Source organism: Dipteris shenzhenensis, chromosome 14, assembly GCF_047967505.1.
Source record: "Dipteris shenzhenensis isolate YYH24624 ecotype China chromosome 14, Dip_SZ_1.0, whole genome shotgun sequence".
Lineage (NCBI taxonomy): Eukaryota > Viridiplantae > Streptophyta > Polypodiopsida > Gleicheniales > Dipteridaceae > Dipteris > Dipteris shenzhenensis.
The window spans coordinates 32,209,251-32,225,021 of NC_141609.1; the positions used below are offsets into that span (position 1 = coordinate 32,209,251).

Here is a 15,771-nt window from a genome sequence, read left to right on the forward strand (position 1 = left end):
GTCTTGGCTTGCAAGTATCTTTGACGTCATTATTGCCAATGAGGTATTTTTTGGATGCATCTTGGTGTTTGCCCATGTCCTAGAAATTTCCTAGGCAGTGATTTGGGTTCTTTAGAAACAGGCTAGTTTTCGACAGCCAATTGTTTTATCTCTTTTTCCCATGATCAACGCCTTTCGGATTGCTCATTTGTATGATGTTTTTTCTCAAGCATTCGGAGTTGTTCTTTAAAACCACTAGACATAATAGACTCAGCACACAAAAAGGTAGAAAAGTGCACATGGATAAGCAATGCACTACTTAATACAAACAAGACACATGCAGCACAAGCCAATCCACATCACTCACATGCAACACCAAAGAAACCATTGCAAAGATCACAAAACACAATGTAGAGCAAGCCAACAAAACTTGTCCAAACTCAACAAGAAACATAAGAACAAACATAAGCAAGGGTCAAATAATGACATGTAACTTACAAATCTACCATTGATCAAATAATGAAAAGACAAATTCAAGAATCATAAATAATGGGGACACCCATTCAAGAATCATACACACCAGGAACACCCATAGCAAAGAAACTTGCTTGTCAATTCAACATTTGAGTAGGCAAATTACCAAGGCTAGATAAATAGGAATTTAGTGAGCAAGTTTGAGGAAAGAAACAAAGAAAAGAAAGCTTATTAAAGTCTTCGAAGGACTAAATACAATGAGGTGAAGGGGTGGGACGAACCTCTATGTAGGCATCAACACCCATGACGGCCATCTCCTAGCTATCACCTTGCAACAAGCAAGTGCCACAGTCACTCCCGCCAGCCATGACCTTGCTTCGGTAAGCATGGAGGAAGGTCCCCTAGCTTGACCTATGCCTCAGCCCGCTAGTGAGTCTGCCATGTCTCTTGCTCTGGTCCTCAGACTTGTCATCTCTCTAGGCATGGTTGGTCAGTGTTGTATGGCTAGAAGAACTTAGTGATCATGCTTTAAGTGGAGCCTGACTATACGCCCTAAGCTCGCCTATGTGTCGTAAGGAAATGCTCCTTGTGTCAGACGTCCTCATGGATGAAGGTCGCCAAGCATATTTTATCTAAGTAGGACAAGAAACTAGCTAGGTCCAAAACACTCCCTAAAGAGACAGTGGTACCGACCTCTTTTATCATAGTATACAACGCATGTGAAAGTAAAATGCTCCTTTGACTCAATCCCTTGATGGTCACATAAAGTGCAAATGTGACCCTCTCTATGTACACCCTCACCATGTGATCACACAAGCACACACTGACCTTTGACCCCTTGGTATCATCCCATTACATCAATTTATCCCAACAATTCCCCCCCATAAATTGATGACCTCACCCCAACAGTAGTACATAAGAGGCTTCATGGCTTGTTCACATCTAGTAACAACACTCATGACCCCAACCTACGACTCACTCTAGTTATGGCTCTTGGCAGACAACTGGGAGAATGTACAATGACTATGCATGGGGAGTTTCCATTCGTCTGACAAGGTAAAACTCACATACGACTAACAATCAATTAGGGGAGACATCCTAAGGCAGAGAACCCTTACTGACCATACATAAAACAACTTAAAAGATAAATGAGTCATCACCCTTGTCAAGATTGATTTGGGTGGTGAAAGTAGTGAGAGCAATTGTCTCCTCAAGTTCTTTTCCTAATTCTTACACAAGATTTGCTAAGAGTCTCTTCTTTGCAAAATGACCAAACTTTCCACAGAAATTGCACTTTCGTGTCCATTTGACAAATATTTTGATGTTCCTATACCTCTTCTGAGCATTGTCTACTTGTTATTCTACACATCAATGTTAAGCACATTAAGAAAGTTTGTGATTCCACCTACATCACACCCTATGTGAGCCCCTGGGCTGATCTATTAGTCGTCCGCTATGCATACCCTCTATTGGTTGATTTCAAACACTTCGCACACTACTTGTATCAGTTAAATGGTCTTGGGATGTCCCCTTCAAGTTTTAATTACAAAATTTTTAAGTGCAAAAAGTTTTCTGAGCAGAGTCTGGCAAGACCTCCATTGACAAGAGCATCAAAGTAATGGCCAGTTTGGCAATTAGATGAGACAGGAATCGTAGGAAATGGTGGGATTGTGTAGTTTTGTTGTATATGAAGGACTGGGAGGAAATTATGAAGAGGAAGAAGGGTTTAAATAGTGGTAATAGGAATTATTGGACGGGCTAGTTTGCTTAGTCTGACTGCCCCTTTCACTTTTTTCCTTCCAATAGCAAAAAATAGAATCAATTGATAGTCGCAGGCCCATAGTTTCAAATCATTTTTGGAACACGAGTAGGAAATTTAGTTTCAAAGAGTTCTCTAATTAGTAAGCAAACAGTAACTATCAGCCAAATGCCCTTAATAGTATAGAGTTAGAAAAATCCATGAGGCCTAATGGGTTGACTGGATTTTTATTCAGGTTTTTGGCGAAGTTATTAACAAGAATCAATGATCATGCTAGCTTAAGTTGAAGCTTAGAAGCAAGCACTCGGGAATGGTCTCGCGGTTGCTGCTGTAAAAGGTCTGTCCAGGCTGTGCATCTAAAAGGATGTAGATGCTCAAATCAAAGGAAACTTAGTAGTGAGATGAAGGATGTTCTAATGGATTATGTTACACCTGTAGAGAGCTATTGCATTTGTACTAAGAGCACCAATAGTGCAAATGATCATTAACAAGAATCAATGATCATTTGGCGAAGTTATTAACAAGAATCAATGATCATGCTAGCTTAAGTTGAAGCTTAGAAGCGAGCACTCGGGAATGGTCTCGCGGTTGCTGCTGTAGAAGGTCTGTCCAGGCTGTGCATCTAAAAGGATGTAGATGCTTAAATCAAAGGAAACTTAGTAGTGAGATGAAGGATGTTCTAATGGATTATGTTACACCTGTAGAGAGCTATCGCATTTGAACTATTGGTCTTGCACACTGTGCTCCTTTCTATTTCTAATCAGATTTTTGTAATGCTGGCCCTTTATGGTAGGGCTGATCACCGTTCAATAAATTCATGCTCAGGGTAGTATCCTTCATTTTTTTTGCTAAATAAGATTCACACATTTATGGTCAAGCATTGAGCCACATGTAGAAGAGATACATCTCCCAGAAGACATTGTGCAAGTCATAAATTAAGATTGTTTGCTTGATTTTTTTCAACCCACTATAATATGAACATCCACAAAATTTAGACTTCTGTGAACATGAGAAACATTGGAATTTCATATTCATGCGACTACAGAATGTCAAAAGCGTACCCTTCTACCTCAGAAGTCACAGCCATGAGGTCCAAAACCATAAATTCCACTAAATGATGGAAATAACATAAACCCAAACTCAATTCATCTTATAAGCTTCCAAGAGTGGGAAGAGGACGTCTCAAACTTGCCGGTAAGAACGTACTTCCATGCATGTTGCCAGCAGGAAAGGGGGTTGTAAAAACTGCTGTACACCTTATCTCAAATTAAACACCTTTGTCAGTATGCAAAAGCTTATTCCGTGCGCAGAACAACATTTCGAATTGTATCATCAGGGGCAATGAAATCTTCAGAATAAAACGTACTTCCATGCATGTTGCCAGCAGGAAAGGGGGTTGTAAAAACTGCTGTACACCTTATCTCAAATTAAACACCTTTGTCAGTATGCAAAAGCTTATTCCGTGCGCAGAACAACATTTCGAATTGTATCATCAGGGGCAATGAAATCTTCAGAATAAAATCATGCTCACTGAAACCTGGCATTCCGTAGAGGAAAATGGTGTTACAATTCAAATTTCCAAAAACAACAAGCGTAAGACCTCATGATGTCAGAAGGCCTTCTAAGTTGGATGGCTTCAACACATTGAAACCATCTCCTGCGGTTGAAACAACCAAACCTGGAATTTGAGCATGCCAGTGCAACTCTTTCAAATCCTTTTGACCCTGCAAGGAAAGAAGCCAGCTTTATTATGAACCATACCCACTGATATTCACTGACACATTTAGGACTGACAAGACAAGAACTGCTCTTAAGATTTGCAAGAACGCTAATGCCAGAGATCATGCACTCTAGAAGTCTCAAAACTGAGTATCAGAGCAGGGGAAGTACCTGGTGTACGAATAAAAGCTGGGGTGGAAGATCCTCTGGTGGGAGCACCTTTTGCTTGACTTGAGCTTGAAACTCCGCCTCCTCTTCTACATCCCGCTCGAGAGATAAATCCCAGACTCTGAAAATGCAAGATGTCTGGTTTCAGATCATGGCATTCCAGATGCCACTAAAATAGTGACATTCCACAAGACAAGAACCCGTAGCAGTGGTCCTGATGCGCATAGATGGGATCTGTGCTGTGGGCAGGCCAGTAATGGCAGGAAAATGAGGAGGTTTTCTTTGTCTTGGTAGCGTGCAAGGTTTGCCTTCACCTTTTCTCCACACCCTTTCGTCATTTTCCTCCCACCTATGCCTTCCCCTTGCCCTTCTTAGAAGGCAAGCCATTATCTTCTGTTCCCATTATTATCCAAATTTGAGCTGTCCTATGTTTTCAAAAGAGACATTTCTCACCAACAAAGAGCATAAGCTCACTTCTGCCCTTGAAAATCTCAGAATCTATCATTCTCAAGGGTGAATGACCTTTAAGAAGGCAAATTATGCAAGCATGAAAGATAAGATTCTCATAATAACAACCATAAATACAAAAACTGCTCCAGGAGAGGGATTGAAGAGAGCCCAATAATGCATGATCCATAAGCAGAAACACCAATTCTACCTTTCCTTTTATCAACCACAACATGACTACATTCAAGTTGCCAAAAAGTTCAGGCTTGCACAAGATGGACATATTGTAACTCTTTGTTTGTTGAGGTGGATCAGTGACGTGACTTTATAAATGAAAAGTTATGCTTCTATTCTACCTCAGAGACTAAATGTAGACCGACGCATACAACAAGTCCCACAGTGCACTCATGACCTGTACAGAAAAGGATTGTGGAGAGAGATATTTTAGGGAGTGCATCATACGTCAGTTGATTGTCGGCAGAAGCAACCCCGATGGTGGAAGCTTCATGAGGACTCCACTCGATTGAAGTAATGGGGGACTTGTGATACTTGAAATGTGCCACAAAGGAATCATCCTGCTACCAAAATCAGTTACAAGGAGTTAGAATCTCCATTTACATCAACATCAGTTTCTTGTTAGAATGAACAGAGAAAGAACTGCATAAGCAGAGTTGAGAAGAGCACATAAGTTCCCATAACTTGTCAGTAACAAGACCAAAATGCATGGTGACACAGCACTCACAAGTCCCTACAAAATATAGGCTGGAAGCTTCCCACCCTAATGCAAATTCTTAGGGTGGGTATTGGATGACATTCTATTTCTGTCTCCATTAATTCCCATATACAATTCGCTGTCAGCAGCAGCTAGCTCAGCATATGACCAAAATAAATGCATCCAGACCATGCAGCGTGGCCCTTGAGAACCACTTCTGCCACCTAATAAATTGCAAAAGCGACTTTTCTTTGGAAGCATCAATTTAATCACAGAGCAATATTGCCCTAAAAGCAAAAAACATGTTTTACAAAGATTTGTCATAAGATGGTCATGATTGTGGGCAATCAAGCCAGTGAAACCAAAAAGACCACAGCTAGTGGACATAAGCATGGAAGTACCTTAAAAGCACGAAGGTCCCAAATACGAAAGGTGCCATCATCACTTCCTGATGCTATCATGCAGCTTGCCAACCTAATTCCACCACAAGTTCAGGCTTCATATTCAAGTATAACAGGCAGTATACTGCAATGTAGTCGTCAGCATTGATTCAAATGTAGGAAGCTCACTCTCTTCAATATTGAGTGTGTAAATAAACACAAGGTACCTATTCCATGAAATAACATTGACATGCGAATCATGCGCCTTGATTGAGATCACTGCCTGATCCCGTCGGCGTGCATCCCAGACACCTATGGTCTTGTCCATGGAACATGAAGCAAAAACATCCACTTCGGTTGGACTCCACTGATTTGTCAATCCACCACCAAAATCAAATCTTGTCAAGACATGTCAATAAAAGGGTCAGGCTTATTCCTAAATTAGAAGCTTTAATGCTAACAACATGTAAGCAACCTTTTCTTCACCAAAATTGAAATGTAACACTTATAAATATAGGTGCAGGTCATAAGCAAAAAAGATCGCTACACTTCAAATAACATGCAGCATACTTTTATCACCTCTCCACAGATAGAAGGCATTAAAGAGGCCTTATGATTGGCGGTGTGAGCCTGTTATTGGCATCTGCAGCCCATCGCATGGCTGCGTACATGGCAACCCTGCAGCCTGCAGCCCACAACTGCACATATGGCAGGTCAGCAAGCAGTACGAAGCAGGTATTGGCTATATGGTGGCTTATGTCAGAAAATGCAGGCAGCAGAAGAGCAGAACAGGTCAGCAGATGTCGTTACAGGTTGGCAAAAGCAGGCAGCAGCCCATCAAAGGCTGCCACATGGCTGTATGCCAGGCAGGACCGCAACAGAGGGCAGCAGCAGTACTTGACCGCCACATGGCAGGTCAGGGCAGTCCGGAACAAGGTCGGCCAGTCTCTAGCAGGGCAAGTCAACTGACATCAACACAGACCTATAAAAGTGGAACACTTTCCCTCAGATCCAGCAGCTGCAACTAGCAGTGGTCAGGATACAGAAGCTCCAGCAGTCCCAGCAGTAGCCTCAGCAGTTCCAGTAGCAGCAGGACGAGACCTTGCAGCAACCAGGGAGCCAGTCCCCTCAGTCACAGTCTCCACAGCAGCATCAGTGCCAGACAATTGCAGATCAGTCAGCAGTAATTCTACAGCAGCCATAGCCCCTATCGTATGATGAGATCAGTTCTCTCCTAGCCTCAGCCATGCCCCTCAGAGGTACTCAGATGCATGCCCTTTCAATGAGAGGACAAATAGTTGTACAGCGGGGTATTTCCCAACATAAAAATGAAGTTGGTATGTGATGCCTTCCAAGCATACTCTCTCTCTCTCTCTCTCTCTCTCTCTCTCTCGGAGAGTTCGTGCCCCAAGAGGCCTATCAGATTGGGTTGACTAGGAGGCAAGGGATTGCTTCTGGCTGATTTGATGATACAGATATTGCTATATGCGGGTAACATAGTCCTTATATCATATTCAGCAGAGGAATTGCAGAGGCATCTGAAGGCCTTAGGTGTTTTGCAGGGAGAGAAACCATCACATCAACTGTGGATTGAGGCAGGGACAGCTGCAGGCATACCCAGAGAGCAGAGAACTTACACACTATGCCAGATCGGGGAAATCAAGACGGAGGAGCATTTTCTATGTGTCTGTCCAGTCTACTATGAGATCCGAGGACGATATCACTACCTCTTTCAGGAGGGACATGGCTTTGGCCCTCTCACACGACTGATACGGCTGATACATTTTCACGATCAGGTCTGTGTTGGGCTCTACCTGCTTGATATGCGCCAACGGAGAGACACACTGATGCAACAGACCAGAGAGCAACAAGGACTGATGCCACAGTGTTGGAAATAGAGGACACCTCACACTCCCGATCTAGCTCATACAAAACTCAGAGAGACGGAGAGAGCGATAGCAAAACTCAGATATATTCCTCCACAATAGTGGGCAGACAAAAGCTCAAGAGATGAGCATATACAACAGCCAACAGATGTTGTCCAAGATGCTGAGCCTACTCCTCTCCCTGTGCGCTTGCCTGTGCGGGGCAGTGACTTTTGTAACACCCCATGCGTCGAATGAGGTGTTCCATCTTCTCCCTAGGAAGCGCCTTCGTGAAGACATCTGAGATGTCGTCGTTGGTCGAACAGTACATCAACTCTATGACTTCTTCGTCGATGAGTCCTCGAACAAATTGATAGTGGAACTCGATGTGCTTTGTTCGTGCGTGAAACACGGGGTTGTTGGCGATCGCTATGCAACTTTGGTTGTCACACATAACCACTGTCGCATCTTCTTGGGCCACATTCATGTCCTCCAAGATCCACCTGAGCCACAATGCTTCACATGCAGCTGTACAAGCAGCCCTGTACTCCATCTCTGTAGATGAAAGAGCGACAATAGGTTGTTTCTTACTCAGCCATGACACAGCTCCTGATGAGAGTAAGAAACAATATCCAGAGGTCAATCTCCGGGTATCAATATCACCTGCCAATCACTATCACAAAAACCTCCCTACTCAACGCCTCTCGTATAAGTGAGGCCGTAGGTGCAGGTACCCTTCAAGTACCTTAGCACCCTCATACCTGCGTCCCAATGGGCCTTCTTGGGTGTAGCAGAGAACTGACTATACAATCCAACTACGTAGGAAATATCCAGTCGGGTATTGGTGAGGTAAAGCAAACTCCCCACCAAGTGTCGATACAGTGATGAATCAACCGGCTGAGATGGATCACGCACACACAACTTCAGACCAGTTTCCATGGGGTCACTATTCCTTTGTAATTTTCCATCTAAAAGTGTTTGAGCAGTTCCCTGCAATATTTCTCCTGTGAAATAAAGATACAGCTCTTTCCCTGCTTCACCTCAATCCCAGGAAAGTAGTGAAGTATGCCTAAGTTTGCCATCTCGAACTCCTTCATGAGAAGTCTCTTGACCTAAGCAATCTTCTTCGTATGATCCCCTGTAATGATAAGGTCATCCACATATAGAATCAATACTAGCCGCAAATCCCCCTCTGTATCGAGATAAAGATTTGCCTCTGATGGACTCTGCTGAAGCCCGATCTTCTGAAAGAAAACATCTATCCGCTAGCACCAAGCTCTAGGTCCTGTTTCAGCCGGTGCAAGTCCTTCAGTTTGCACACTTTTGATGGGGATCCTGGAATCTGAAATCCTGATGGTTGTGCGACATATACCTCCTCCTCCAAGGTACCATTCAAAAATGCAGACTTGACGTCCATCTGAAAAATAAGCCAACTATGATGAGCAACCAAGCCAATGACTGTCCGAATAGCCACCATTCTAGCTGGGGGGTGAAGGTCAAGTCCTTCTGACTGTGCATAGCCTTTCACCACCAATCTTGCTTTGTACTCGTCCAAGCTCCCATCTGGCTTGAACTTAAGCTTGTACACACATTAAGTCCCAATGACCTTCCGCTTGGTTGGTTTGGCCACTAAATCCCAGGTGTCATCTTTCAAAATGGCATCCATCTCTGCCTGCATGACTTCCTGCCATTCTAGAATATCCTTTGCTTCCTATCATCTTAAAGCACATGAACAAATGCATTAGAACCGAAAACCCATAAATGAGATATCGTGGGCTTCTTACCATAGTAAGCTTCATATGGAGTCTTGTCATCAACAAACTTGGTCTTGGTTCTGTTGAGGACGTGAACGGCAGTGTTCACGGCTTCACCCCAGTAAGCTTTCGAGAGATTCCTCCCTCGCAACATGGTCAACCCAATCTCTGTGACGGTCATGTGCTTCCTCTCAGCAACTCCATTCTACTGAGATGTGCGAGCTGCCGTGAGCTGTCTCTTGATCCCGTGCTTCTTGCAAAATCCATTGAACTCGGTAGAAGTGAACTCTCCCCCCTCTGTCGGTGCGGAAGGCTTTGATTACCTCACCGCTCTCCTTCTCTACCTGGGTCTTCCAGTCTTTGAATTTCTCATAAGTTTGAGACTTCTTGGCCGGGTAGAATACCCACGTCATGTGATTGAAATCATCCACAAATAAAAGAGATTACAGCGAATCTGTGAATGAATTTATCGACATTGGGCTGCAAATGTCAACATGAACCAACTCGAGTCACTTCTTGGCCCGTGATGAGGCCTCCTCTGAAAACTTGTCCCTGTGTTGCTTGCCCTCCACACAAGCCCTGTAAGCACGATCATTGCCTGCAATCGGTAAAAGTCCATCCACCACGGCGATGACTGCTACCGCACTCAAACTTGTCTGCATTGTAGCCAACATCTATTTGTGTTGGAGAAGCATCGCCTCTCAGTCTAGCTTTTGTTGCCTCTCTTCTTGGGCGAGCTCTGCGCATCACAATGCCTCTTTAAACCTGCGTTCCTCACGCATCACTAAGAGCAAATTTTCAAAATATATGGTTCCTCTTTCTTCCAATGACTTTTCTGCTACTTTTTCCTCCAAACGCAGTTTTGTATGGTCCAGTTGTCTTCTGCTTTCTTTTAGCTGGGATGAATGTTCTTCAAGTTGCTGTAGGAGAACTCCATTCTGCTCTAGAAGATTCACCATCACTTCTTGAGCACTAGGCAGAAGCGTATCATTCTGGTTGTTTTTCTCCTCTTCATAGTCTTCAAATCTGATGTCTTTCCACGAACTTTCCATGGTGCTTGATTATGTGTCCTTTCCCAATCTCAACACAGCCATACACTCCCGGTAATCAACCTGGAAATGACCAGACCTCTGATACCAATGTAACATGCAACACTAACCTGAATGTGTGATCATAGCAAGACCTTCTTTAAACCTTTAGCGACGAATTAGCATTATGCACCATAGAGAGAGAAACGAGATAAGGGATAGATAGAAAATAGAGTCAACAACCGATTGGGTCCCTGTATCCACTGAGGGCCCCCTCCCCCAAACAAGGAAGAATTTGCTTATATTTGGAGAACTGAGAAACACAAATAATACTCTTTGAGAGAGCACGGAAACGCACTTCTGAAGAGTACACTGTGCACATGTATTGCAAACCCAAAGACCTAAGAGGCAACGCCAACCAATACCGAGACCTTGATACTGTCCACACTGACAATGTCGGACACTTCTGCAAGGCAAGGAAGAGACTTGTGCTGTCCACCAGGATGCATGGTGATTGCGTGAGTGGAGTAATAGATTCTTAAGAGCGCTAAGAGATGACTGAAATATAGATGTGTATACACCTTCCGAATAGGCTAAAATGAAGACCAAAGGCTGAGGCTGTTCAACTCCAGAGGTGTTCAAGGCTGCACACAAGAGGCTGGGTGGGGGCTGTTTGGAGTCCAAATGAGGGCCTAGAGGCCCCCTATTTATAGGGCTGGAAGAGTTGAGCCAACCTGCCCAAAAGCCACCTTTTGGCTCACAGCTTTCTGCATCTATGCAGGCTGAGCCATCTCTTTTGGGCCGACCCATTGGTGTGCATCCGGTTAGTGCTCCTTTCACCGCACCACCGAGTATGCCTGGAGCTGGCTTGGGTTTAAATGGTAGGCCACACCCTTGGGAGAGAGGTCAGCCCTCTGGACAGGTGCGGGAGTTGCTTGAGAAGAACTTCATCTCTCATAACACTTCTCCTTTAGCACTCTCCTTTTGCATCTCCAATGCTTCTGGTGAAGAGGAAGGATAAATCGTACCGCATGTGCATTGATTATAGGGATCTAAATAAGGCCACTATCAAGAACAAGTTTCCAATCCCCAGAATAGATGACCTGTTGGATAAACTCAAGGGTGCTCAGTTTTTCACGAAGATAGATTTGAGGTCTCGTTACCATCGAATCAGGATGAAAGAAGGAGATGAGCACAAAACGGCCTTCCGCACAGAATAGGGCTGGTATGAATTCAAGATGATGCCTTTTGGGTTGACTAATGCACCGGCCACCTTTCACGCACTGATGAACAAGATATTGCAGCCACTTCTTTTCAGATGCGTGCTAGTTTTCTTTGATGATATCCTCATTTACAGCAAGGATAGACAAGAGCACATTAAGCATGTGAAGCAAGTGCTGGAAATTTTGAGGATGCATCAGCTTTATGCAAAAGCTAGCAAATGCAATTTTATGGCAAAGGAGGTTGAGTACCTTGGGCATATTGTGAGTAGACATAGCATTTGGGTGCATCCCCCAAAAGTGAAATGCATCAAAGATTGACCACAACCACAAAATCCCACCCTGTTGAGAGGATTTTTAGGTCTTGCTTCCTTCTACAAGCGCTTTATTCGCAAATTTGCCAAGAGGGCAGCTCCTCTCACTGGCCTCTTGAAGAAGGATGCTTTTCAGTGGTCAAAGGAAGCACAACGTTGCTTTGAAGACCTGAAATTTTATCTCACTCATGCATCTGTCTTGGTATGCCTTGATTTTTTGCGTCCTTTCATTGTGGAGGCAGATGCCAGTGGCAAAGGATTGGGGGCTGTTCTGAGGCGGGAACACGGGGTAATAACCTCGAAAGCAGGAAGTTTGATGCCAAAGAACTCAATTTGCATGTTTATGATGAGGAGATGCTGGCTATCTTGCATGCTTTCAAGAAATGGCACCACTATCTATACGGGAGTAAAATTAAGGCGAAAACAAATCATAGGACACTCGAATTCTTCCTCACCCAACCAAATTTGTCATATAAGCAGCTGGCTGCAGTCCAATCCTATGATTTTGACATTGAGTATAGAAAAGGGAAGGAAAATGTGGTTGCAGATGCCTTGTCCAAGATGTGGGCTTGCAAATTGTCTGCTATCTGTACCATATATCATGTGTGGATCATGGCATTCAGGAAGAGTATATGCAGAATTCTAAGGCAGCTCCCATATTTTCAGATTTGCAGAAGCCTTCTAGTCAGGGTCATTCGGATTTCAAATTGCATGATGAGCTAATGTGGTAAGACGAGATTTATTTAGTGCCAGACTCAAAATACCGCGAGTTGGTTTTGCAAGAAATGCACTCCTCTCCCATGACTAGACATGCGGGTATCACTAAAACATATGAAAGAATCAAGTAGAGCTTTACCTAGGAAGGAATGTGGAGAGATGTGGTTAAATACGTGGCTGAATGCTTGCCATGCTGTCACGAGGGCATGATTTCTAGCACATGCATGTTGGCCTGCATGTGGGCAGGACCCTGGGAAAACAAGGGGCGAGGTCAAGGGTTACTCGATGTGCTAGAACCCCTAGCATTTGTGCCTTGGGGGAAAATGAAAGGTCTAGGGCCAAGAGGGGCCCAAAGAACCTTAGGCTTTTAAGTTGGTCATTGGTGGGCTTTTAAAAAGGCCCCACTAAGGCATGGGCTGCCACGTGGCAAGCCCATGCAGCCCCCTTTTGGAAAGGAAGGCCAAGGAAGGCCTTGGGCAGAAAATTGGACGGGCAAAAGGAGCACGGGGCAGAATCACGAAAATGGAGGTTGACGCCGAAAATGAACATGGGGCTGGAATCCGGAGAAGGGACGGAAGCCTTCATGGAGCCTAGTGCAGCCGTGAGCACGGAAGAGCCTTGAAGGGGGCTGGCAGTATTGTATGGAGCGGTAATGGCAGCTGCTGATGTACGTATGGGGTTATTGAAGGCGGCTGTACGGAGTGGGTAAACAGTACGTACTGTGGGCTGCCCACATTAATGACTGCATGGACTACCGTACATGGTTGTCCGGAGAGCGTAGCTGCAAGGGTACGTACAATTGTACGGCTGGTTGTACGGTGAGTGTACCTGCTGGCTATATGGATGGATTCTGAACAGTTTGTCTGCCAGGCTGGGTATCGAGTGGCTGATGTACGGGCTGCACGTATGTCAATAGAGCATGCTTGTACGGTCATTGTACCGTAGCCAACCGTGGCTGGCTGTACCAAGAGCAGCTAACTGAATTCATAGAGGCCCAAGTTCTGTGGAAGTCCTTCAACTGATGATCCTTTCCCTTTTGCTAAGTTCTAGATGAACCCCGAAGGATGGTAAACCACAACTAACTCTGATTACACCATCAAATACAGCCGCTTAGAATCCATTTAAACACACCACATCAGATAGCATAAAAGAAAGTACAAGTGAGGCTAGAATGCCCCTGCTCAATGATCACACGGCGACACCGATTGGCCCCAAACACTTGGCGCCCCTTGCGATATTTCTTTATTCTTCTTTAGTGAAAAGTAACAGCAAAATTACAACCAGGGCTCACCTATCACTGTTCACTGGCCCACACTAGGTACCCACTGCATCAAACTGGCAAATTGTGCATCCCAACTGCTAGAGCAAGGCATAGGCATCCTCTGACCTCAACAACCTGGTATCAACTTGGGTTCACCCTCTGTAACTAGGTGATGGCAACAAACCCAGGGAATCCTGTAGAGAATCTCAAATTGAGAAACTAAAAATAAATCCCACAGTGAAAAAGAAATAGAAACTGGGCTGGAATTTCGGGATTGCGTGCCCACAACGCAAGCTGCAACCAAAAAACCCTGCCCCACACTAGAACAGGTTCTCGTGGTATCCAAAACCCCGCCAATGACCTCAAAACAGAGATTCACAGTAAGAAACCCTATTTCGCAGCAAGAAAACTCAGCCTCGGGCTGTGTGCGAGTACAGAATGCCTGCAACAAGGTCCGTACAGTCTGTTACGACATAGTTCCCGCAGCCTGGACAGATTCCGTACAGCGTGTACAGACTGCCTAACAGTCTGTATAGCCTGTAATTTCCACCGCACAGCAGCAGATCAGCGCCAGGAAGGCCTCCAACGATTTGCAAATGATGCTCCCTGGCTTGGACTGCATGCAACAGGGCTGGAGACCAAAGAAACAGAGAAAAACAGCGACCAGACAGCAACCAGCAGCCCGTAGAAGGTCTGGCGAAGCAAACACGAGAAGAAGGATCCAAAACAGGCTCCAGAACTAGACGCCAGCTGCCCTAATAGGAGGAGGATACTAAAATTGGAGCTGATGGGCTGCATGCCCGACACGTGGCACATTAATGCCCCTAACCCCCTGTACCAAGGAAGCGTTGGTTTCCGAGGGGCAACTTTTAAAGGTCCTAACCCCACTAACCAATGACAAACATTGGTACTGTCTAGGGGCAACCTTTTAGTCCTTTTTAACCCCTCTTCCAACGTGAAACTTCGGAACCTATCTTGGGGCAAACTTCCTAGCTCCATCACACCCCTCCGCAGGGTCAAAGTGATGCCATGCCTTGATTCTAACAGTTAGGTCTAGCAAGTGTGTCCAGTTAGATGTTAACACTAGGGGCTTTCAGGAGCTCACTACTCCTCTAGGCCAGTCCCCTATGGCCAGATTGGTTACAAACTTAGTCATAGTTTATTTGCTTACAAAATTCACATCCCCGTGACAGCTATTGTGTTGTGATATTGATGCCTATGGAGTGTGGGAAGAGCACCGAATGCAAGTGGGTTTGTACTCATTGTGTATCCTATTTGCTGGCTTTGGCTAGTAACATGCTCCGTGTGGGAATATGCTTTTGGTTTCTCCAGGAGATAGGTCACATGCAGGCAGTGATTGCTAGGCAGACGGCACATCTTTGGTACAATCTCATTGTTGAGTAGGCAGGGGTCGGAAATCCATGCTTGGAATGGGAAGTATCTTTGGAACCCCGAGAGGGATGGTCCAGGTGTGACTGCCATACTGTTTGCTGTATTGTGATGCTAGATCTCTTTTGGGAAACAAGTTATTGTATCAGGATATGTGCGACCCATAGGGTGAGAGACTATTGGTCATGGCAGCCTTGGTCAAAGGAGAAAGCTTGTGTATGCTTTCCCTTTCTGCTTTGAGCAGATAGATGGCTAATCGGGCAATGGCAATGGCAACGGCTATGGAGAACTATATGGCCAAGTGTGGTTACTGCTGACAGTTCCAGGGGCTGTGTGCAAGCTTCCTGGACTAGGGACGGAGACAAACTACCAGGAGTGGTGAGAGCAGCGAACAGTAAAGGCTTTGCAGGGTATGTGGATGCCAACTGGGATGTGGAATGCCCCAGTTGTAAGAAGGGATGTATCCTTTATGTAGCCTGGAATTCTGGGTCTCTCACTTAATTAAAGAAATACCGAAAGGAGCGCCAAGGTTTGGGGCCAATCTATGTCTTTGCTTTTGAGAAGGGGCACTCTACCTCCCAATAC

General features: G+C 44.8%; 1 protein-coding gene across 1 annotated transcript in view; it reads right to left on the minus strand.

The window, feature by feature from the left end:
* Positions 1–3,813: 3,813 nt before the first annotated feature.
* LOC147894489 (protein HEAT STRESS TOLERANT DWD 1-like) overlaps positions 3,814–15,771 on the minus strand; it is a 26,780-nt gene continuing 14,822 nt past the window's right edge. The window contains exons 8-14 of the mRNA XM_087385322.1: positions 6,682–6,827; positions 6,536–6,586; positions 5,866–6,005; positions 5,660–5,732; positions 5,009–5,121; positions 4,103–4,220; positions 3,814–3,936 (exon numbers count right to left, since the gene is read on the minus strand). Of these exons, the coding sequence (XP_087241448.1) occupies positions 3,814–3,936; positions 4,103–4,220; positions 5,009–5,121; positions 5,660–5,732; positions 5,866–6,005; positions 6,536–6,586; positions 6,682–6,827 (764 nt within the window). The remainder of the gene's footprint in view (positions 3,937–4,102; positions 4,221–5,008; positions 5,122–5,659; positions 5,733–5,865; positions 6,006–6,535; positions 6,587–6,681; positions 6,828–15,771) is intronic.